At 39.7% G+C, this 24,177-nt stretch overlaps 1 protein-coding gene across 6 annotated transcripts in view; it reads right to left on the bottom strand.

Annotated features, from left to right (window-relative positions):
- Nucleotides 1–24,177, bottom strand: part of SEMA4D (semaphorin 4D) — a 111,195-nt gene that overhangs the window by 18,342 nt on the left and 68,676 nt on the right. For 3 of the 6 annotated variants that reach the window (XM_088054682.1, XM_005530054.3, XM_014258808.2), the window contains exons 7-17: nucleotides 23,434–23,527; nucleotides 22,392–22,505; nucleotides 21,312–21,463; nucleotides 19,403–19,578; nucleotides 19,116–19,272; nucleotides 18,105–18,327; nucleotides 17,572–17,687; nucleotides 13,650–13,822; nucleotides 13,372–13,415; nucleotides 11,366–12,251; nucleotides 9,843–10,238 (exon numbers count right to left, since the gene is read on the bottom strand). In XM_088054682.1, coding sequence (XP_087910808.1) covers nucleotides 10,178–10,238; nucleotides 11,366–12,251; nucleotides 13,372–13,415; nucleotides 13,650–13,822; nucleotides 17,572–17,687; nucleotides 18,105–18,327; nucleotides 19,116–19,272; nucleotides 19,403–19,578; nucleotides 21,312–21,463; nucleotides 22,392–22,505; nucleotides 23,434–23,527 — 2,196 coding nt within the window. In that variant the 3' untranslated portion in view covers nucleotides 9,843–10,177. Of the gene's footprint in view, nucleotides 1–9,234; nucleotides 9,442–9,842; nucleotides 12,252–13,371; nucleotides 13,416–13,649; nucleotides 13,823–17,571; nucleotides 17,688–18,104; nucleotides 18,328–19,115; nucleotides 19,273–19,402; nucleotides 19,579–21,311; nucleotides 21,464–22,391; nucleotides 22,506–23,433; nucleotides 23,528–24,177 lie in introns of those variants that run through there. The other 3 variants (XM_088054683.1, XM_014258810.2, XM_014258809.2) reach the window with 2 other exon arrangements.

The raw sequence follows: 24,177 nt of genomic DNA, 5'->3' as shown, positions 1-24,177 counted from the left end.
TCAGGATGGATCAACAGAAAAAAAGTACACTGTGAAACAGTTTTATCTGCAAAAATTTTGAATCACATTTGTTAAATGCAATTTTTTTACAACTCTGGTGAGAAATTCAGAATCAGATGTAATGGTTATAGAAGGGTTTTGAAGATTAAAAAAATAATAGAAACATACTCTGCTTTTTTTTTACTGTCACAATAATACAGATGAATTCCATATCTAGTGCAGCCTTTTAAATAAAAGTTTCTGACCTGATCTACTTACTTTGCCATCCATGTTAGGAATGCTTGAAAGATTTTAAAGAAATAATTTTATTAAAACATAATAATCAAGCAGAGAATTAAATAGCACACCAGGCTAGGTACTTAAGTAACTATGTCTAAGCAGCCATGAAATGCATTTCAAATAGTTAACTTCAAAAACATTGCTTCAATAAACTACATTAATTACATGACTAAACAAAATCAACTTCACCACCTTGATGATTTTAGAAGGGGAATTAACAGTTATCTAACAAAAATACATGCAACTTGGTGGCATTATCTGAACTACCCTTTTCTCTGTGTAAGCCCTTCAAAATTCCCATTGTCTGCGGAAGTGTTTGCTTCTTTCCCACACAGATTTCATTTTCTCTGCTTTCAGTAATTTGGATGAAATTATAATGCCCAAGTAGTAATGACCAAAGTAGTAATGGCCCAAGTAGCTTCTGCCAGCAGAATGGGTTCTCTAACCTATGTCAAATCAGGCTGGGTTACAAAACCCACGTATTTTATAGCCAACTGACTTTTTCTCAGTATTTTCCATGAGACAAAAAAAAACTAAACTACCATTGTGAGCACAGAAACTCAAACCACTGCAATTTTTGTAATTTTCTACCCACAGTCTGACTGCATTCACTGGGTTATTGGTGTAAATTTGACCTTGACAGAAGTAAATAAAACCATATAGATAAATATTTAAAATAAAGAACTGAAGTATACACCTACAGATTTAGAGTAGCAATGAGGATGCACCCTGCTAAGCTGGACCAAATTAAGCATTTGCCATGTACACATCACAGCCTAATAGACAAACGGTTTTCAAGAGGGCGTGGAGACACTAATTTAAAAGGAGTAGATTATGGATTATAAGCAGAGCTCAGTGACATAGGGCAGGGGGAGCAAAAGGGAACACTGGCCAAGCTGGCTCCTTGTGCCAAACGCTGCCATGTGCAGAGAGCTGTGGGGACATTTCAAAAGCAGCCCAACGAAGCCACACTGTAAAAGCTGAGCAAAGCTGCCACTGGTGGTGGTCCAGCACAGGGTCTCCCTCATTTCTAACCCAGTTCTTGAAGGGGAGCATTTGACTAAGGCTTCCTTATATTCACAGAAACACTTCCAAGACAGGGGAGTTGGTACAAAAGCAGGAGCCATCAGAAAACCTACACCCCAGCTAATAATTCTGCAAATTGATAGCAAATTGAAATCCAGTGAAGATACCAACAGGTGTACCAGAGAGAAATTCTACCAGGGTAACAAAGTGTCTTTTACTGATATTCCTATAATCTAGACAAGGAACTGCTACCAGAGGGATCCCATCCCACAGGGATGGGAAGTTCAAGTTTATGAAAAAAAACCTCCCTTGTAAACCCAATACACACCAAAACCTCTTTCAAAGCTCACCACGTGCATCAGATTAAGGACAACATCTGGATTTAGTGCTTGTTATCAAGCTTGTGGCTTTGCTGAATGCTACTGAAGCAAACATCCCAGATTTCTGAAAACCAAGATCATACAGGAAGCTCATCTGGAGCAGGGATTAAGTTTTAAAAAGGCACTATAAACTGGATACAGGAAGTTTTTTTTTAAAAATCAGACATCAAAGTTAGCCCAGAAAGAGGTTAGTCAATCATTAATATGAAACATTACCACCAGCATTACTCAGGATGGGAATGAAAGGTTTAGGGCTGGTCACAGTTTCTTGAGTTGTAGTAGTCTGAGGCATTGCTGCTGATAAGATACCACAACAATTAACCTGTATGAAATGAAGCCATCAGAGGGTAGCTGACTGGAAAAGTGGGGTATTTTTTTTTTGTAGTTTTCTGAACAATGTGCAAATTACATAGCCTGTACCCCCTACAACTGGGGTGCATTTTTTTGTAGTTTTGTTGGGTGGTGTTTCATTGTTGAACTAGGCCAATTCATTCTAGAAGACAAGCTTGACAGCAGTGGAAAAAGGTCCCCTTAAAAAGCCAAGCAAACAGACCTCTCTGAAATGCCAAATATTACTTCCAGTAACAAGTATTTCATACTGAAGAAATTATGTCCTTCAGACACCTGGTGCTTCATTAAATTACCCATTCCCCTTGTGTATCATCAACACCACAAGCTGCTGCAGCCTTATTATGGCAGATGAAAAGCAGGATGTGCTTCCTGCGAAATGTGAACCACGTTAAGAGGTGGAAGCAGCAACCAGTCACTAGAGGTGATGCATAGCACATGTAGGTGCAAGCAGGACATGGCATCTGTCTTCTCCGAGTGGAATTTAAAAGCAGGTTGGGAAAATGGCTGACTGGCCCATTAGATAAAAATGCAATTGGTAACTCTTCATGCATTTATTCAGATGCTCTCTGAGGGTGTCCAGAAAAAGGTTTTGCAATTAGAACCTAAATAATTGTCTGTAAAAAAAAAAAACAAAACAAAACTATGAAGCACTAGTAAGATAGAACCTGGGACTGTCACCAAAAAAAAAAAAAAAAAATTAAAAATGAGGTTTCACTTTCAAAGTATCACAGAATTAACTAGGCTGGGAAAGACCTTTGAGATCCTCAAGTCCAACCTATAACTTAACTCCACCTTATGAACTAGAGCATAGCACTAAGTACCACATACAGTTTTTCCTTAAACACTTCTAGGGATGGTGACTCCACCACCTCCCTGGGCAGCCCATTCCAATACCCACTCGCTCCTTCTGTGAAGAACTTTTTCCTGATGTCCAGCCTAAATTTCCCCTAGCACACTTTGTGTTTGTGCAATTAGTTTTGGCCATTCTATCAGCTAACAAGTCTACTATGTTAAGTTTTAAAATAAAGTCAAGAGAATTGGAGAACATATTTTAAGGAATAACATGCTCTCCACAAATCACTCCTGTTCTCCAGAGAAATGTACTACTGCATTTGCTTTGTTTGTAGAAGAGATGGAAATGAGATTTGCATCTCCACTCTGGGGACAATGCACACAACATGCCGAGACAGTTCTGGTAGCAGTTTCTGCTGAAATAGTTTAAAAAGGATGCTTTGGTCTAAATTAGTACTCAGTTCATCAGCCACCACACCAATAGATATTAATTACAAGTCTACAGGCTGCAGCTCTCATGGGGCAGAAACACAAGTGTACAGTAGTCAGGCTGCAATCCTGGCTGCCAAGGGGTAACAAGATGTTTCTGAGAATGGTGTAAAATCGTGGCTGTGGTCCAAATTCCAATACCAGTCCAAACCCATCACACTTCACTAGGCAGGGCTGGGAATATACAGCTGCTCAACCATGGCTGGGGTGTAGCAGTTATTACCAGTGTACTGCTTCAAGCTGAGGCATTACTGAATCAAGAGGTCCACATTAGCAAGGAGAAAGAGTTGAAATATTTATTCTGAGCTGCAAAAAAGGGAAGACTAAACTGGGAGCAAGTAAAGTCTTGTGAGCAACGGTACGGAGAAGAAAATACACGCATAAGTGAATCCCTCTCCCTCCTAAGAGAAGAAATCCCAAAAGGCATTCAGGTCTCAAAGACCCCGATGTGAAGCAAACGTCTCCTTTTAAAGCAACCTAGTCACACTACAAAAGCTGATGCAGATTCTGTTCCCTCGTAGTCTCCCAAAACTGCGTACATTGAATTCAAATGGAGAATACTGCCTGCTTTGTGACGCAGGCAGTTAGTCTCTGCTGACAGCCCATGCAGCACCCAGTCCCCAAGCATGCTGAAAAGCTGAACTAGACAACCAAACAGCAAAGCTGCTCCTGCACAGAGGTGCCAGCTCTTGTCCTTGGCCTCAGCAGAATTTGTTGCCTTCACACCCTTTTGAAGGTGTGGGAAGCTCTGAAAACCATGCAATGTCTTCATTTCCCCAGTCCCTCTGCTGACACGAGCTGCAGCCTGTACGACTTCGTGGTGAGCGTACAAAACACCAACTGATGTGCATGGGACATGCTGCAGCACACCTGCAGCCTCCATCTACGCACATTACAACAGCAGTAACTATTGCAGGCTACCGCTGCTAATCCTAAGTGGTCTGAATCTCCGAAGGTATTTTAGGGTGCTTCTTTATGTTTTTATCATTTATAAACTACCAAAAGCCACGCGTTTCCCAACGGCACCTCAATATTCGTTCCACAGGACAACCTGTACGAGCGCAGTCAGCTGCACACTGTGAAATGTAGGGAAACGATAAATTAACAAAATCTTCTGAGGAAAAAAGTAACAAGACACTTTTGGTTCTACTTATTTTCCTTGTTCTCACCCCTTTTTTAACTGATGCTTTTTAATTTGCCTTATGCTTAAATTATTTTTACACTGAACTTATTCTAGTCTTTACTGGAAAACTAATGTAAAGTTAAAACAAAAAAAACCCCCAAAAATCCCAAACCAACCAACCAAATAAAACAAAAAACACAACAATAACAACAACACCCTGGAAAGGCATTCTTGTTGCACATCTTTCCACATGTAGCTTGACCACAGCCCTTACACATAAAACTGCACAGCAAAGGTATTTATTACAGAAATCTTTCAAAATCTGCCACTGATGCTGGAATTTAAGAATGCATCATCCACATCACAGTCCTAATAAAAATTAATTTTCAGTTTTATTACAGAAGTCACTATGAAGGAAGCCACCACAGCTCAGGTAACTGCAGCACTTAAAAGTGTTAGATGCTGTTATTTTTGCATAAAGACTAAGCTATGAGGGTCTCAGCAGGCCCCATGTCTGAGAAAAGAAATGCCAGCATTATAGTAAGAAAATTACACTCCTAAGATATAACACTCTAAAGTAACAAGGGTATCTTTAATGTCTGTGAGTTTTATGTAAAGTAGATCTGGGACATTTACTCAATTTTATAAAATTCCAGGTCCTTTTCTGTTATATATTGAAGGAACAATCTTAACTTTACAACTTGTCTTCTAGATGCATCCCAAATAATAACAACAGGAGACATGTCAAAGATCTGCACACAGGAAAGATGTTATAGTGCCATGGTGCTGTTAAGCAGTGTTTAGTCAGTGCAGAAGTAATGGAAAAAAATGGTACAAAAACACAAAATGACAAATTAACAGCTACGAGATAACTGTATCTGAAGACAGTGAAATTAAGTCAAAGAGCATGTGATAAAAACACCACAGGCCTATTGAGAAGGCAATTCATAAAGTGGGATATGAAACTGTTTAACAAGTTGCAAACTTACCATTCCCACAGGAAGATAAATCGACCATTTACTAAGCATACAAATTAGAGTCATGGGTATTGCTTCAGGAAAGCATCACTGTGTAAATATCAAAATATACTGCAATATAAAAATCTGAAAATTTTATAAAGCTTTGAAATATTTGTGCAGTGGATTCATTTGTCCTGGAAGATGCAGAGCTTTTCCTTTCAAGGCTTCCAATTAAACCATTATCACATTTCAAAGACCAATGCTGCATCTGTCCATTGCCATAATCAAGAGCCACTTACCTACTTCAAGTGTTTACAAAACACAAGTGTATGAAAATTTGCTATTTGGTATTTGTGTTCTTCTAAGAACAGAAAATAACAACCCAAGTAAAATCCATTATAAGATACTGACAATGCTGTAATTTAAATGCTGTCATTTTGTCCAGCAAAAGAACATTCCCAGGTGGTCTCATTTTGCTCTGGATGCTGCACACCTCCATGCCTCTCCTGGCTGAGCTCTACACCAGACCAGACCACCCCAGGGCACCGTGGCTGATGCAATCATGCAAATGATGCAAAAAAAACCTCACCCAAGAATGAACTACTCATCTCCATCGGTAAGTCAGTCTCTGATAGGCGACTTCCTCCTCCTGGGGGAAAAAAATCAGGCACAGCAAGGTATGTGAGCTTTTGAGCCCATCTGCAGAGAGAGACCTGCCATGCACCAGCATGTGCTGACACCCTCACAGGCAGCCCTCAGGCACCTGGACAAGCCTGGGGCTGGTCTCTTTCACACCTGCTCTGCAGGTGCCTTGTCAAGAGTTTTGGTCTGCAGCAGTCCTCCTGAAGTGCAGTGCACTGCATCTTGTACTTCCACTGCACTCTATTTTGTATCTTCCTACCCTTCTGCACGTCTTTCAGTGCAACTTCAGGCTTCACCAAAGAGGAATCTCTAGTGAACCACTTGCAATTCTGATTCTTGCAATTTATGGATCTTTTCTTCCACAGATATGGGAAACTTTCTTGTACGCCTTCTAAAATAGCATAACCACAGGGAACAGGCATTGTATGTGGGTGTTATCAGATCCCCATATCAGTATCTCCACAAAATAGTAACTCCTTGAAAGTGTATTCCCAAGTCCACAGAACTTTCATGCTCACGCTGCTGGAGTTTTTTACCAAGACTGAAAACAACCCAATATATAAAATCTCCAGCTGCACATGAACTAAGGGAGGGAGTCATCTTGACACCACGGACACAGAGAGGCTCGGTAAGCACAGCATTTTGCAGCACTTCTGATTATAAAAGCATTTAAACTGCTGCAAAGCACACTCGACGTATTTTAAGTTTTGTCCATGAAGTTATAGACGTGGACTCTAAAGCTGGGGGAGGAGGTGCCAGTAAAACATCTTCAAGCACAACCAAAACTCTAGAAAAAAAACCTGTTCCTACACTTAATTTCAACAGAGCACACCAGAGAAATTAGCAGGTGTGTATGTTACCAACTCACTGTCTATCTCCTGAACCAGATGGTGTGGTATTTTGTTCCATTTATTTGAAGCTTGCCTGAACTGCCTCTAAAAGTTTTAAAAATTCTGTAATGGGAGAGAAAATTTCTATTAGAGAAAGTGCACAGGAAACCTAATGTTTGCTCATGCACATAAAGCAGACAGGTCTCTGGAGAAATGGGAAACTTTTTGGAGGAGTTGAGAGAGACAAGCTGGGAGAAAATTTGTGAAGGGAGATTTATTCCTCCCTTTTCCAAAAGGGCAGGGGTATTCTGTGCTTGAAAAAAATTATTTTTTCAGAAAAAAATGTAGCAGTTTGCCACAAGTGCTGTTTGTGCTGTATCCACTTAATTTTACCTAATGGAAATGAGCCAGTTACAAGGTTGCAAGGTCTTATCCTTAGGCGAGGTTTCAAGTTAAAACATGTAGGATGAGTAAGAGATGAGCAAAAGAACTCACCAACTCCTGCTGAATTTCCAGACAGCTTGAAACAGATACTTACAATTAAAAAAAGGAAGAGATTCAGCAATTCTGATAAAATAACAATTATGCTAGAAACTTAATTAAAAATAAGCTTTGAGGTTTTTACTGGATGATGTAGCAATCCATGTATTTTCATGATACATATACTGATGCCATATCCTTTTCTGAAGACAACCAGGCACAACATTTAACCCTTTTGCTCCTTGGAAACATGTTTTACCTTATATTCATAGGTGAAAGAAATCAAGTTCCACTAAAGCTATGTTAATAAAAAAAAAAAATAGCAACAGATACTGAACGAATTTGAACAAATCCAAACAGCGACCTTCATTGCAAAAGCAATTTTTTAGCCACCCCCCGCCCCCCACCCAAGAAGAATTAATATATCCTCATATGTAGGACCCAGAAAGACACAATTACCTGCACCAGTTCAGTGTGCTGGTTTGCATTTGCTGGTTTGTTCATTTATTACATCAAGAGACTGAAATCATAATTCCAGGTAAGAAAAGAGTGTGAGGTGTCAGCCAACAGCCTTGCTTCCCAAAGGGAGCAAAAACTCTTCCCATAATACAAATACCAGTCCTTCCCAGCTTTGAGAGGCATTAGAAGTGCTTCCATAGCTGGGTCACCTTGGCCCATTGTTATAATTGTAATTGTTGCCATTACTGCATCCCTTCGATGTCAGGAGGTTGTGAGAGTTTCTTCCACTATTCACCCCTACACCTCCTGAGGAATGGAGTGCACACACTGACTTTAGGGACACTGCCTTCCTTAAGTTCACTAACAAAGCAAGTACAATTACTGACAATTTTTAAGAGCAGCATCAGCATCATATTAAGATGGACACTGCTGGATGAAAAAGAAGTAATTCTAAAATAAAGTCTAGGTCTGTAGCACAACTATCAAACTGCTAAAATCTTTTGTGCTATTGTAACTTTTTTTTTTTCATAGTGGACAACCAAGTTTCTGAATTGCCTATTGCAAAAGTGAACAAATTACCTCTGAAAAGTGCATTCCAGTCTAAATTATTCTGTTCTATGAGAGAACCTTCATCTCTCTGCTGTTCCTTTTAGCCATAGAAACATGAAGAGTGCCTTTGTTAAGATCTATGCTAATAAAGACATGCATTTTGATCTGATTCCACAAAACACCAACAGAGATGCCAATACTGAACAATACTACTTTTAAAAATTATTCAGTCTATACAACTTGTTCTTTTAAAGAACAAGGTAACATATGAAGATCTGTTTCGATCCATTAAATCATTCTTAGTTTAAACAAGCAATTACAAATTGTACTTGGTAACAATCCAAACAAAAACTGGGAAAAAAAGCAGAATTGCTATGGAAAAAATAGCTTTTTCCTCCTGTACACATCAGAAAATGTATCTGTTAAAAATGGAAGCTGTTATTACTGTATGTACTTCACCATTTGAAGCAAGATGGAAAAAGGATTGACTGACCTGGTCCAGAAAATAGGCTAAGTTCAAATCCAATTAAAGTGTATTTTTTAAACTGCATACACACTGGCAATGAAAATATCTACCTGCTAAACATCCGTATGCAATCCCGATTCATTTAATTCCTTCAGCATGCAAGTGAGCCTAATAAAATCAACTATTAATACACTGAAGTGGGTTGCTGAATCAAAACCTCCACCATACAGTACAGGACTTGCAGTGCCATATTCTTGCTAAGAGCATGCTGGCATCCCAATACTGTCTCTCCATGCTCTTGTTTTTCCCCCCACAAACATCACAAAAATAAAATGTATACAGTACATGGTGACACAGCTAAACCTTTAATGCAGAAAGTGCTGGCTTATACAGGGGTCCTCCAACTTACCTGTGGCTTGGCAGAAGAGGTGGAAGGGTTCCCGGACACTAACATGCTGTGCCTGGTCACTTAGGAAAGGTGGCAACAACATGACCTTTATGGGGTCTTTGCTAGACCAAACATCAGGCTGGGTACTGGTGGGTGAAGGAGGTGAATCACTTCCCACACAGGACAAAAAGGAGGTACCAGTAGGAGGGAAAGGTATAGGAGATGAGGCTGTGTGACAGAAGAGGACAGAAAAGAAAGTAAAAGGGTACTAAGGAAAGAAGTTGCAAGAAATACATCACACAATGAAGAAATACTACAAAAAAGACAAATGAGTTTCAGAAAGGTAGTAAGACAAAGTGTCCCTAGGCCCCTAGATGAGAGCACTTTTCTCCTTCACCCACGCTGTTTTCCTCCCATCCTTCCCATCTCCCTGCCTGGGTTATAACCCTTTCAATTGAAGCTGAGAGGCTGCTTCAAATTAATTAAAAAGTTTTTACATTCCCCCCAAAGAAAATCACAAGGAACATTAGTGCCTTGCCAAATGGAAAGCACCGTCATTGTGTCATGTTTCAGAAAAGCCAAGATGTAATACAATTTATTTTAATATTTATTCTGTTATATGTACATAATTAAAAATAGAAAAATAAAACCAAACTGAATCTTATAAAATATAAACTGTTTACACTAAGATGGTCTAAATTATGTTTGCATGAAAGTTGAACACAGAAAAGCAGCCCAGGCATACTGCTGTTTACTGTTAAAATGTATTCTACTTCTAGCAATATTTACAGAAAGAAGCAGTGAAAGGAACAATTCTTCAGGACTGTACTGCACACATAAAATGCTTTTACAGACAAACAGTGCTGCTGTGAACCAGGCTGAGAACAAATGCACACTTTCAACGTTAGCAGGCATGATTCACATAAAAGAGTTCAAAGGACTGATTGTTTAAGCAGCTCCAGTTTCAGTCTCCAGTTGCATAGGAGAGTGAAGGTATCATCCAGAAAGGGTGACGCTGCAAGTATCTGTCACAAAAAGAAGCTGAGTTATTTCTGAATCTGAAAAGAAGAAAAAAATCAGCAAAGTTTTCTCATCAGGCTGTGTCCTAACAGTCCATTCCAGTGAGTCACCAGCTGAATTGTTGGAGTTAATTCTTCTTGATTCCTGTTTTGCTTCCATAATGCAAGAAATATCTTTCCGTGTCACTGCTAACTGACAGTTGCTTGCCTGTACTGTTCTATGAACTAAAGAAAAAAAAAATAAATCCAGTTTTGTATAGAAAATAAAACGTGACTATGTCCAGCTGGCTGGCTGGTGGGGGGAGGAAAAAAAAAATAATAAAAAAAAAAGCATTTGTTTCCTCCTTCCCCATTCCCCACTTACTCCATGTTTTGTACTGATATTGTCGTACCTACATTTCTAGAAAGCAGCAAAGAAAAGAGCCTTTAAACAAGATTATCCCTGAGTCTTACACAAATCAAGGCAATGCTATCCCCATTATACCTTAAAATCTAAGATACTTATAGAGCAGTTAAAATAATTAACTTTAACCAACTAAAGAGATCTAGTGTGCCAAAACACAAAGCATAAAACTAAAAACAATCACTAGAAGCAAAGAAAAAAAATGTCCCAATCTGGACAAAAGTCTATAATTTACCAATCTGATAAACTAAACTCAATTTCCAATTTGGAATTAAAATGAAACTAGATCTTTTTTTAATGGCAACTAAATATATGTGAAGACTGAAGTACTTTTTAAAGCCAACTGAATTATAAAGTTACTTTTACTCTATCGAAGAATATGGCCAAAGAACAAGCAAGTAGCTTCACTAGAGCAAAGTGCTCAGTGGGGGGAAAAACTGGGAACAAACAAGTGGTGATCTGAAACTGGCCATTTGAAAAAAACAGAAAAAAACACAGTACAACACAAGATGCTATGGTCTCCAGACAAGTACACCACTTCTCTAATCTGTTGAGATCTGAACGAAAATTGGCTTGCTGTACAGCTTAAGCATGTAACCCCTGCTATGGCTTAGCTGTCACACCCAGGCTCTCCGTGCTCAAATAGCCAGCCGCAGGACCACAGCTCACTTCCACCACTGAGAGGGATGGTGGGCTCCTTCAGTCCCCCTCCACATCCGAGTCGGCGTACTTGAGCTCGCACTTGACGTCGAAGGGCTTGTCCTTGGCCTCACGGGACGCCTGCGAATCCCCAGCCTGCAGCTGGCTGTTCCCGCAGTCGGGCTCCGTCTCGTAGCCGGTGTCGTGCGCAGGCTTGGGCTGCTCCCCGCTCTGGTGGCTGACACTGCCCTGCTCCACCAGCGTCTCTTTCACGCTTTGCTCGCAATCAGAAAAATCTGACTTCGTTTTCTTCTTACCGAGCAGCATCACAGAGCGAAATTTCAAGCACTGCCCTGGCAAGTACCCTTTGTAACAGTTGTAGGAGAGCAGGCACAAAAAGAGAATGAAAAAGAAGAGGAAGAGGAACATCAACAGGAAGTTATCATTTGACTTGAGGAACATTGTCTTTTCAGGGACTGCGTCAGGAATTGAATTGAAGAGCTCTGTGTTGGAGGCTACACTCGTTAGGACAGGGCCAATGGGCTTAGTTAATATCCTTGCTGTTGTTACTGGTACCGTGTGCGTGGTCGAGATGTGAGCAGTGGACCCCTCGGTTGACACAGCCGATACTTTTGGCACTTCACTATTACCTTCTGTTGGTGCGGCTGCTGTGGTGGGGCCCACCGTGGTATGCTGCATTTTTTTCAGTTCCAAAACATGCTTAGCCAGCACCTGAGAAAACTTCTTATTTTTCACTTTTTCTTCTGACAAACACTGGTAAACACCACTGTCTCCTTCTGATAAATTGAAGATGAGCAGTGCCTTCTCCAGCAGACGGTACTTGGGACTCTCCACTCTCAGCACATCATCTTTGAACTTCCAAACTACCTGTGCCAGATTGGACTTTTGAGAACACTTGAGTTCTGCTGTGCTCCCATGCTTGAATGTATGCTGTAGGGGATTCTCTCTTACTTTATCTGGAACATCAAAATAAACGTGCAGAGTATCAGCAATGATTCCAGTTTGCTCTAATCCGTACAGCTTCACCAGACTGTGTTACAGTCTAACTGGAAGCATGAAGACTTATGGCATTCACCTCACAAGACCAGGTGGACAGCATGCAAGAATCTCAGTGGAATACCAAGCTGCACGTGGAACATCAAGACAAACTAAGAGATAGGACACCTCAACTCTAAGATGGCCTCCACTTCTAGATAAAGGTGAGACCTCACTGATCCACAGCTGAGAGTGCACCTGACAAGTCACTGTTCAGGAAAGATACTGTACTTGGTCTCACGTTACAGCCAATTAGTGCGTTTTATGTAAAGTGGCAGCTACAAAGTATCCAAGAGGAAACTGAACTTGGAACTCTCTTCTGAAAAAAAGGATATTTGCACTTATGGCACGCCCACAATTTATGGCACCCCATAAGTTAACAGAAAAATAACAAGCAAAGCTCTCATGGCGGTCCATGCTTGGCTTGGATTAGAAATAAAAAGCGAGTACATCAAACTCTTAAGAGCTTTTTTTACTGGAGCTAAAATCTCCTGTAACTCTACTCTACACTTTATGATCTCATTGATCTGGTGGCAGCAGCACACTAGATAAAGAAAGGACCTGTGGTTACTTGTTTTAAAGCACTATGGAAGGTACTTCAGCTGCTCTACATCATGTTCTGAGTTCCCCCTCCCCTCTCACCATAAAACCAGCTTTTTTTTTCAGAATAATTTAATCTGATCTAGCAGCAATAACCAAGCACTTGTCAAAGCTCACAGTAGAATGTCAAATGCTGCATCAAAGAGACAGAGGCCTCTGCAATAGAAGTACTTCTGGTATTGCTTTCATTCACAAGTCACTGTTGAGGTGCCCCCATTCATTTCAGGGGGTTGTGCACTGCACACTGAAATGCATACAAACACAGACAGTTTTTAAGACAACATGCAGGTTGTACAGATGCTCAAATATTCAAAGCAGAATCCCATACCTATTAAAATGTAAATGAATGTCCAGATAATCACAAAAGCAAAGCTGAACTAAATAGAATTCTTTCACCACTCCACCTAGACATATGAAGGAGCTCTTCAAAGACTAACTCACCAGAACAAGAAGATGCATCTCCACCTATGTTTTGAATCCAGTTCCTGTAAAAGGAAATCCAACCATTACAATTTCAAATCTTTTGTTTCCTAAAATCTGCCCATCCCTTTGTACTACTAAGTAATGTAAGCAGCACTAGCAGACATAAATGGATAGGAAAAAGTCTGTATTTGAAATTTCAATTTTTAAAATAAAAAAATACTCAATTTTTAAAATTCCAATCATCAGTAAGGGACAATATTGATTGTAACTGTAAGGTATTTAAAGGATACTATTACCTTTCCATTTCACCTTCTTTAAAAATATCAATGCAGGAAGCTTCAAGAGGTTTCCAAGCACAGTAAGGATCCCTTGCTAAAACACAGTCAACACAAGTGGTATACTTGTCACAGAATGCCACTGGAGACTGCACCACACCAGAATTTGAACCAGCAAAGAGGTACCTTCTGCCCTAAAGAAAACAAAGCACAAAAAAAAAAAATCACAGCCAATCACTTTCTCAAACCCAAACCACCCAATTCATGGAACAATTTAAATGTTATTAAAGAGCTGCATACATACAGCCTTTTTTGTAAAAAGTGGTGCCTCAGGAAAGTAAGCATTTGATTAACTCTTATTTCTAGAAAGTTATCTTGGAAATACTACAGCAATGCTGAAAGTGTAAGAAGACAACAAAAGACTGGAACAGGTATGTGAAAAGTAACCATGTCTAACTAAACTTTATCAATTTTTTCCAGAAATATGAATGCAGTAATCCTTCTATGAGGCAAGGCAATGCTGTGCTAACAACAAGGCTGCAGTTGGCACACTCAAGACTGAGCGGGCAGTAGGACTGCTCCTGTTAACCCAAAGCAGCCCTACTGCCTTCAGCTCTTTAGCCAGCCTGTCTCTGCAGCCACACCAGCATCATCCTTATGAGAGTCAAATGCTTCTTAAGGAAGAACACTGTAGTATTCAAAGGAAACGGCACTAACAAGACACCCTAGAAGAAGGGGGAAATAATCACAATGGCTGTTGAACCATTGCTGCTGGGGATCCCAAAGTAGTCTCACTCTGAGCACAGGAGGAAAAGACCACACTCACCCTTTATTATAAAAGGCAGGCAGCTGCCTGAGTATTTCACTCATCTGCTTTAGAACTCGGGGAAAATGATGGCTAAAGGTACAGTGTGACTTTACATTACATTTACATTATCAGGCAAAGCCTCAAGAAAGGGGCCTGTGCTGCAGCCCAAATCCACCATGACTGACTCACTACTCCTTTTGAGAGGCTCTGCATAGAAAGCTGAATGGCACACCCCACCTCAGCAGCGGGCTGGCTTCATCCTGAGCAGAATACTGAGCAGGTTTATCAGCACCCTGCTGCAGCTGTCAGTCAAACGAGCTGGATCCAAGCATGGAATGGCTTTTCCTGTACAACTATACAGATCTCGGTGCACAGAAACGTACTCTATCATGTCTGCAGTGACTCCAGCAGTATGAGCACAGTCACAAAGTGATGAGCAGACATCCAAGGAAAGATTTAAAGCACAGAAACATTCCTCAAAAATCTCATGTTCAGGTGCACACATTTGGTCCTGACATCAAAAACACGCTCAAGAAAAGAACTGACAGACCATCTAAAGGCTGCATTTAGGTTTTGGGGTTCAGTGATGCTCTGCTCTTTCAGCTAAGGATATAAGGAGGTTCTGCCACAAGAACTCTGAACAGGTCAGTCTCTTTAATGCAATGATCTCTAGAAGAAGTCTCTAGAGGAAGCTGCAAGACCCAGCACAAATTAGTTTGAATCCTTCTCACATATATAAAGTGTGCAAACAGCTTTCAGGAGAACTCTTGACACTGGAAAATGTAAGATAAAATACAATCAAAAAGGAATCTGCTGGCACTGTTGGAAGTTACAGTTTGAATGACAGTCAAACAAACATTCGAATGCACTCTTCCATCCTGAAATTTAACACAGATTAGTGTTGGACTATGCTGCAGTACTCATAGAAGGAAGTCTACAGTGTTGGAGACTTACAACCTCCTAGGAAAAGCCTCCCATACTGCTCAAAGGTCTCCACATTGCACCAAGCACTGCTCATCCTTCTAGTGCTCTGCTGGATAACACTGCAACAATGCAACACTGTGTATGGGTCGTAGTGTCCTGGCTCACACATCCAGGAGTTCAGAGAACATGCAGTGAGCAGAGCAAACCATTTAAATAAAACATCCAGACACACCTTCCAATCAAGCAGGAGCTAAGATGATCTATTGTAGGCTCTTCTGACTGCCCACCACACTCCACACCACACTACGGGGAAGAACCTAGAGACCACTTAAAAATGAGCTCAGAAAGGACTCTGACTTCAAAGAGGTCTAAAGTCCACCATCAGAGCAATTACTACCCTTCTGTGGTAAGTCCACTACTGTGGGATGCCACGACACGTAACACAATGCCAGCTCTTCGTGGACTTCAGTAGCCACCAACTGTGGAGGCAGAAACTTGCGTTTTCAGGTTGGGAAGCAGCAGGAATCCCTGCTTGGGTGGTATTGTGACTATACAGTTACCATGACTCTGGCAGCCAACCCAACCTCCTGCTCCCCCATCACTGAAAAGGACCTCTGGTTTTATGGGAATGTACTGGGCAGCATTATTTCAGTGAGTATGTGGCAACTGGACCCAGAGTGAATAAATTCAATGCCATTATTCCTACAGCAGCCTTCCAAGTGCGTGCTTAAATTGCTGCATGATGTGTATTTGTCATCAGGCTTAATGCCCATCTCTTTCTTTGCATTCTCCCGAAATACGTAAATCACAATCAAGCCAGTGTAGGAATGATCCCACAATTAGAGGAATGGCTATTAGCATATATATTAGAAGAGCTATCTAACATTATAGTCTATGAAAGGGCAAATTCCAAAACTTCCTGTCAAAGCAAGTAATTTGAAACTTATTTTGCTGATTAAGCAAATACTTTGTGTGTATGTATATATATATATATACACATGTATGTATATATATATACATATATGTATATACATGTATACACATACACATAATACACATCTGCACAGATAAGTAAGTGACTTGTCAGTGTGATGAATCAGACAAAAATAATACAAACATGTTTACGGAAAACTAAGCACAGACGTTCTTCATCCTGATTTTTGTTTGTCTAGCAACGTATTCTGTCCTGTCCTTCTATTATAAACATGAAAGGACAAATAAGCATGCAGGATGAGCTTGTAAAAATTACGGCATAAAGCTCTTAGCTGATCATGTTGACATGCAAAATTTTATTTAATATCACACGAAAACAAAAGCTGTTTCAAAGTATTCCTAAGTCCCTAAGCTGCAGAACGCTTATTGATCACTAGGGTAGCTACTGAATGCCGGTATTACTACTAGGTACTTCAAAAGAGGCACTCATTCTTTATGAAACGCAGAAAATCTCACTGATGCTACAAGTGACTTCAGGCATACACGAACTACAGTGACCATCCTCCTACTGTCACAAAAGCACTCTAGGATTAAATAAAGCATCTGATAAACAGTGCAGGAAAGCTGCCAGGTTTGGAGCGTGCAGCAGCTCTCATACCACCCAGCTGGAGCTGCAGCTGGTGCCCCACTGGGCAGACAAGACCTCACCAGAGGTCTTCACCCACAGCTGCAGCAACTGCAGTGGCTGCTCTCACAACACAACCAGCATGCAGGAGCCTGCGAGATTTGGGTCTGCAGAAATCAATCAACTGCACAGTAATGAGACCCTGTGCTAGAAGACTGTTCTCTCTTCTTAGGTCCATTTCCCCAGAACCACACACCACTCCTCTGCTAACCTCAACCCCGGGGGTTTTTCCTCACTAATCTGCAGTGGCCACAAGGGGTCAGGTTTTTTTACATCACGCTAAACCTGAAATTGGTTTCTTAAAACACTTTCCAGTTCCCTGCTTCTGCACATGGAAACCAAGTGAAGACCTGCATACCTGTGCTCCCACAGCCATTCCCCGTGAAGGTCTAAATACCTTCAGAAGTTTTCCATCTACCAAACATACTGAAATGCAGCAGGCAATATGTGATTGCCGCAGCATGGTGAGTTACAAATGCAGCCTCTGCTCCACGCACAGCAACAATCTCTTGTCACAAGGTCACAAAGTGGTATAGAGAAAGTTTTGTGAAAGAACAAAAGGAGATGAATGCTGTGATGCTTGTACCACTTACTGTTTTGGATGAAAGCAAGAGAGTTTGGACTGGTTCAAAATTTGGGAAAAGCTGTGTTTCTTCAATAATATGCATTCCATTTTCATAGCTGATAGATTTGTGCAGGGCTCCTCGATCTGAAACAACAGAGGAGTATGCTTAAGTAAGATCCTTTAAATAAAAAGGCAGGAAAAAAGCCTTCATAATTGCTAAAAATTGTCTTAATCCGCTTGCTGTTCAGCAGAACAACTCCATGTCAAAGGTAACCATTAAACTTGCCATCATCAGGACCTCTGAGCAAGAAGTAACATTTTGGTACACAGAATGACTAGCTGGGGATTGTAGTGTGGTTTGGCTGAACTCACTGAACCTTTGCAGTTCTTTTTCTGCAATACTTTTTCAAATCACCTAAGACTGTACATTTACTGTGGCACTTTACATTTTTTTTACACCAGCTGGTGTAAAAGCAATGCAAATATAGAAATCTCAGGAGTTTCTCTAAGAAAACTAAAGAATCAGTGCATCACCACGAACAGGTGTTTTGCAGAACTCACCTGTACCAATGAACATAACATCATAGATGGTGCCATTGAGTGCTCTGACTCTGTCAACTACAATCTGTGTATACTTCACATCTCGCTTTACTAGCCGAGGTCTGTCTCCCATTGGGGTCACCGAGTCATCCATTAGAGGATGATCTTTAACAAACTGCAATGTTTTGTCTGGTAAATTCAGAGAACTCATGTAGTTGGATGCTCTGGCTTCATTGTTTATACACTAGAAGTGGGGACAGGGAGAGGGTGAAAAAGAAAAAAGACAATCAAATTGTATCATATACTTGTACAAAATGAAGACAATTAAGAGCAGTTGCCTGCATTTTCTTCTCCACATTATTCTGGCCAGTAACCACACCTGTACACTATACTCATTGTACCCAGGAAGGTCCTCAGGTCTTACAGCACTTCGGCTTCAGGGATGTACTAATCCCTGAGCTTTGGACTACATTTTTGTTTGGGTCCAAAATATGTTCTAGGAAAAGAATTCCTTCTCTGGTCTCACGCACCCTCAATACTTTTAACCATCACCTCTTTCAGTACTAGCAGTAGTATGACTATAAGGAACACAAGGAAGTAAAAAAAAGTCTGAAAGAGACCCCGTACTAGGACAGCTTTGAGTTTGCAGAGCAGTGCACTACATTAGAAAGACATGCTGATTCTACTGAGACAATGCAACACTTGCTATACTCCTTTTCATCTGAACTAAAAAGTGTATGATGTTGCTAGTGTAAACTGAGTTCTATTTCACAATGAGAAAGTTATTAACAAAATAATGAATTACAAACTCAGCAAATAACTTCGAAATTAAAAAAAACTCAAAACCCAAAGACTTTGATTCCCAGATAAAAAGTTCAGAATGCATCACCTGAATGCTTTTCTAGCAAGTTTTTACAAGAAGTAACCATGTGAAGGCAAACAAATGAATCATTAGTAGGTTACCAGTATTCCCTAGTCTGTTTCCTCCAGAGCATTAAGGAAGTCATCAGATCCAAGACTAGAGAAACTTACCGCACCAGGTCGAGGATTAGGAATTTCCCCATTGTATCGCACCCACTTTGTATGAGACTGTTCCACTGTAGCACTCTGCATGTATTTTCCTTTTGAGAAAACCTCTTCTACAGTAGACAGATTGTATGCACACACTGCTGAGAGTCCCACATTATTCCTATGAATTCAGGAAGATATTAGGAAAAAAAAAATAAAACCCAGCAAAACATATGAGTAATTATCATTTTCTTGCAGTAACCAATTGAGATTAAAGGTATTTATCCAGGAAAAGGCTGTACCACACTTACAGTTGTGGGGTGAAGACTCCGTATATCACTGGTTCCTTCAAAGTCGGAGATTTGAGAATAAAAACATCATTGATAACATTGAAAATTAAATTCTTATCAGGGATGGTACAAATCAGTCTGGCCTTGAGAAATGAAGTCCATTTTTTCTGCAAGGTCCTTAATCCTCCTTGGTCCCTCTTATGCATTTAAAAAAAAAAAGAAAAAAGTGTTTGTGAGGAGAACTAGCAGCATTTTCGCATTTCAGAAGCACTGCTATATAGCATGCAATTACTAAGCCCTGGTGTTTTATATTATTTCATCTACAGCAACATCAATAAATGCTAACACACTCACAAACACAACAGTATGAAAGCCACAGGAAAATCAGTTTAACAAAAATAATGCAAAATTGTTTCTGTCACACATACAGGGAAGATGAGAGTTAATGAAGAATCATACTTCAGCATCACTCAGAAAAATTGAGATGGGCAATGTATCATTAGGAAAAAAGTAAAACAAGTATGGAAGTATTATACTGTCCTTTTAAGAGAAATGTGTTGCTGCATTTGTTCTGTGACACCAAAACTGATTCTAACTGATTTAAATTCTAACACTGCAGTATGCCTTAAGACTTGCCTGACACTGATAATTTCATTAGAAGAAATCCAGCAATGGTTTAACCCTTCTAGCAGTTACTACCTTTGTTAAGGCTTTGCAGGTACCAAGGCTTAAGATATATTGACTAGAGATGTATTTCAAAATATTTGATAATTGAGCTGTAGCTCTGCTACTTCTCTTATAAAAGAGCATATTGAAACAATATTAACATTTCCATTTAATATTTCCATTCATTACCCAATGGTGTATGCAATGTATTAAAGGAAATCTGCAAAAATTTTATTAAAACAATTAAGTATAAATGCTTATTAGATTTGCAACCTGCCACTGATTTCTATTTCAAACAACAGTCTGAAATATATAATAATGTAACAGATGAAGCTCTCATATTCCACAATACTCCCCTTTTAAAGTGTGCACGAGCTGTCAGAGGGCAGAGTGCCATAATAGTAAGCCCCATCTAAACCTGCCTCCAGCTCCTTGTTTAATGGAAATCTCAAGGGCACTAACTTGTTATTGATATTTTGACTTCCCTCTTTAAATACAAAAACAGTAAAGTCAAAATAAAACTTTCAACCTCGTAAAAATGAAACAGACAGATAAACTTCCTGCTGGAAAAAAAAAGGAAATTGATACATTCCACTGAAAAAGTTTTTGTTAAATAAACATTTTCTGCTGAAAAAACATCCATCAGGCAAGACTTTTAACCAGCACTCCTGAGGATGTGTTTGAATCAGCTTAACACATTGGGGTTTAAGCACAGTGAGTGTGACAGAATCAGGCTGCTGGTGACCATTTCCTTCAGGCTCTGGCAGCTGTAGCAGCTTCATAGAAGTCCCATCTGCTACACCAGTCAAGAGCTATTTTGCTGTGGACACAGCTACAGTTTTGCTTGCATACAGCTAATTCAAAGTCCCTTGATATACATCCTATCTGCTCAGCTCCAACAAAAGTCACTTCTTCACAGGGAGCTGTACTTTTAAAAAAAATGAACAATGAAAACTGAAGCAACACTCTTTCTGCCACTGGATTTTGTCATGGTTGTTTTGTTTCCTCCCAGACAAAAAAAGCAGAACCCGCAGATATACAGAAATTTTACAACTGTGCAAAATTAAATCAAGTATTTATTTACAAAGCAACCATTAGGCCTTCTCAGCTCCGACTAACTGACTGGAACTGCTTATTCATTACGGTTTACTAAACTCAACCACCTCCATTTACCTGGCAGTAAGTCCAGAGAAATCAATGTTTTTTAACATGCACACACAAGATTCTATGAGATACAGTAAAAGTAAACTGAACCATCTCCCACCTTGCATACTCTAGCTATTCTTGGAATCATCAATTTTCCAACAAATTCATACTCCACAGACACCTCAGTGAAAAAGAAGTATATCTTGTCGTCTTCTCCATCTGTGCTGTTTGGATCTGCTCTTATCACATCAGCAAAAACAAAGTTGGGCTCTACAGACACAAACAGAAGAATTTTCCATTATATATGTGACTACTAACTTGATTCCCTCAAAGACCCTCAGACGCTGTCTTTCACCCCAACTCCACAGTGCATTTACCTCCTCTCCGCTTGCTGACCTACTTACACAGTTGGCTGCTCATAATATGAACAGGATTTCTAAAAAAACCCCAAACCACAAAACACTGACCAGAAACAGAAAAAAAACCAAAGAAAACCCCACAAAACTTACATTAAAGCACTATGATACCCGAGAGATCTCTATGATCTGACGGCTCACCCAGTCCACACTCAAATGTGGTTTTCTAATGGGCCCAGAGAGGTAAATCTCCCTTGCCTGCCTCTCCTCCATTTCAGCTGTATGCTAAAGCACTAAAATGACAGTCCCATTATAACATGTATTACAAACTCAGAATCCTGTACTTTTCGGACAATGGTTGTGATATTGGTCCTTTTTGGCACAAATCCTCAAACCTCTGGGAATTCATGAAATTCAGTGAATTTTGAAATTCACAAACTTAAAGTGTCAATAACCGTGATCAGCTCAATTTAAGAACCAATTCACGACCAAAACCATTCCATTCCTTGCCATTTCATAATTAATGCATTAATTGCATTACTGCAGTAATTGCATTACTGCAAGGATGAACTAGCAGACAAGAAATAAACCATTAATGTCAAGTTCAAACATGAATATTCTGAAGCTGTTTTCATCATCAATGCTGATGAAAATCCTGAAATTTCAAAATACAATCTCTTTATGGCATGCATGAGGGCACACACTCACAGAGTATGCCAGTGTAACAAAATCCAACTTTTTGAGATATCAGACAATTGCTCCATACCCAGGTATGACACCCAAGCTCAAACCCTGTACGTGTGATGGTGAAGAAAAATGGGCCAGCTTTCATGCTCACTTACCATTAAGCCAGGGTATTGCATACTCTGTTCGCAGAGGGCTCTGATGAGAGTGCCGTGAAATAATAGGTTCACTTCCCAAAAAATTGTAGGAAGTCCCAGAATAAAGCTCCTCATCTTCAACACAAAACCAGATATATTAGAACTTATGGACTGGATACCAAGAAGGGTACATAAATACTTAGTGAATCTATGTAAGTTTTAACTTCCCACAAGAAAAGGTAAACACAGATTTCCTCTGAATTGCCCTGGACATGTCTTTTATGTTTACATTTCTGTCAATCATTCGCAAACTAACACTTCCACACTTGGGTTTATTATTACTATTGTTGCTCTAACATGAGAACTGACAAAAGTAACGCCAGTTTTGTGCCATTTTAACAATTAACATGAAAATCTACGGTTTATCTTAAAACATGCAAATTTACTTAAATGCACCAGAAGTCTGGAATTATTTTCTTCTCTTTCTATGCCACCATTACTCAAACTCGATTTGCACAGATTTAGGCACAATGCAGGGACTGTTTTATTTTTTTCTCATTTCCTGTTTCATATGATGTTAAGCTTCTCTTTTATGATCTTGAGACACCAAGTAAAAGACACAAATTTTGGCTTCCCCAAATTAAGATTGGGTGGTGTGTTTCCATGCAGTAAGTATACTTGCAATAAGTATCTCGCTTCCCCCACCGTCTTTGGGACAGCTAACAATACTGCTTTTTATATTTACTGAAATTACAGTAATTGATAGTACAAGGGCAGTATAAGCACATTTACACTATCCAGACTACATATGTTTAACATCTAGAAATGCAGTTTGAAAACTGGTATTTTAGAAATTACTTCCAAAAGAAACTAGTTTGAAGTTCTCCATTTAAGAAGCATGCTTAGGTTGACTATGTAACTATTTTAACAACTATATGGATACACAATACAGACAAAATATGGATGCAAACCAACATTTTGATTATGACAGACTGGAGGGTGACAGTGGAAAAAATAGAACATTTTTAAACATAAGAACGAGGAATGCGAAGTCTGAACTTACCAACCATAACGGATGTGTAGCTTTGAGCAGGATCAAATGGACATCTGCCCTTACCATCTTCATTTTTACCTCCAAGTTCAAATGAAATTAAATTCTGTTGAAAACCACAAAACAAGTATTAGCACTTTTTCCTTCCAGCCACTCAACCTGTGCAAAGTTGGCTGAAAACTAAACACTAAATAATGGGCTACATCATCGGCTTCCAGAATCAAAGGCATTTTGTATAAAATTATAGAAGGTGTATGTGTTTTCAGAAAATCTTGAGTCCCAAAGACAGAGAAAAAATGTGATCCTATAATTTTTGAGGGTAGAAGCAGAAAAGAGCAAAAGATGAAGAGTTAAATGCAGACAGACCTCAAGAAAGAACACCCAAAAAAGCTGGACAGTAAGAAAGGCAGAGATGTTAACTGATACATAGAAAGAACTGTCAATTATTCAATTGTCTTAGAAATCAAGAAGGCTTTCTGAGGTGGATTAAGCAATTTTTGAGATGATGGTAGATTTGTGAGATAGGGCATAATCCAACTAGCAACAGAGTACTTTGGCTGCTACTTTATAAATCCCTTACCAACCAAAGGAATGAGGATCAGAAAGATGAAATGTTGTCACAGTACTGGAGAAGTAATCAGTTATACTATGTAATGAAAACACTGGAAGCTAAAGGCACAAAGAATTATAAGATTTCTCAATTTTCAATTTGCTAAGAGCTGCAGTAAGGAAAATTATACAAGAGTCGGTGGCAAG

The sequence above is a fragment of the Pseudopodoces humilis genome, chromosome 4, assembly GCF_049639895.1.
Source record: "Pseudopodoces humilis isolate 2021_Gansu_Grassland_sample_001 chromosome 4, ASM4963989v1, whole genome shotgun sequence".
NCBI lineage: Eukaryota > Metazoa > Chordata > Aves > Passeriformes > Paridae > Pseudopodoces > Pseudopodoces humilis.
This window is presented reverse-complemented; position numbering and strand designations above follow the sequence as displayed.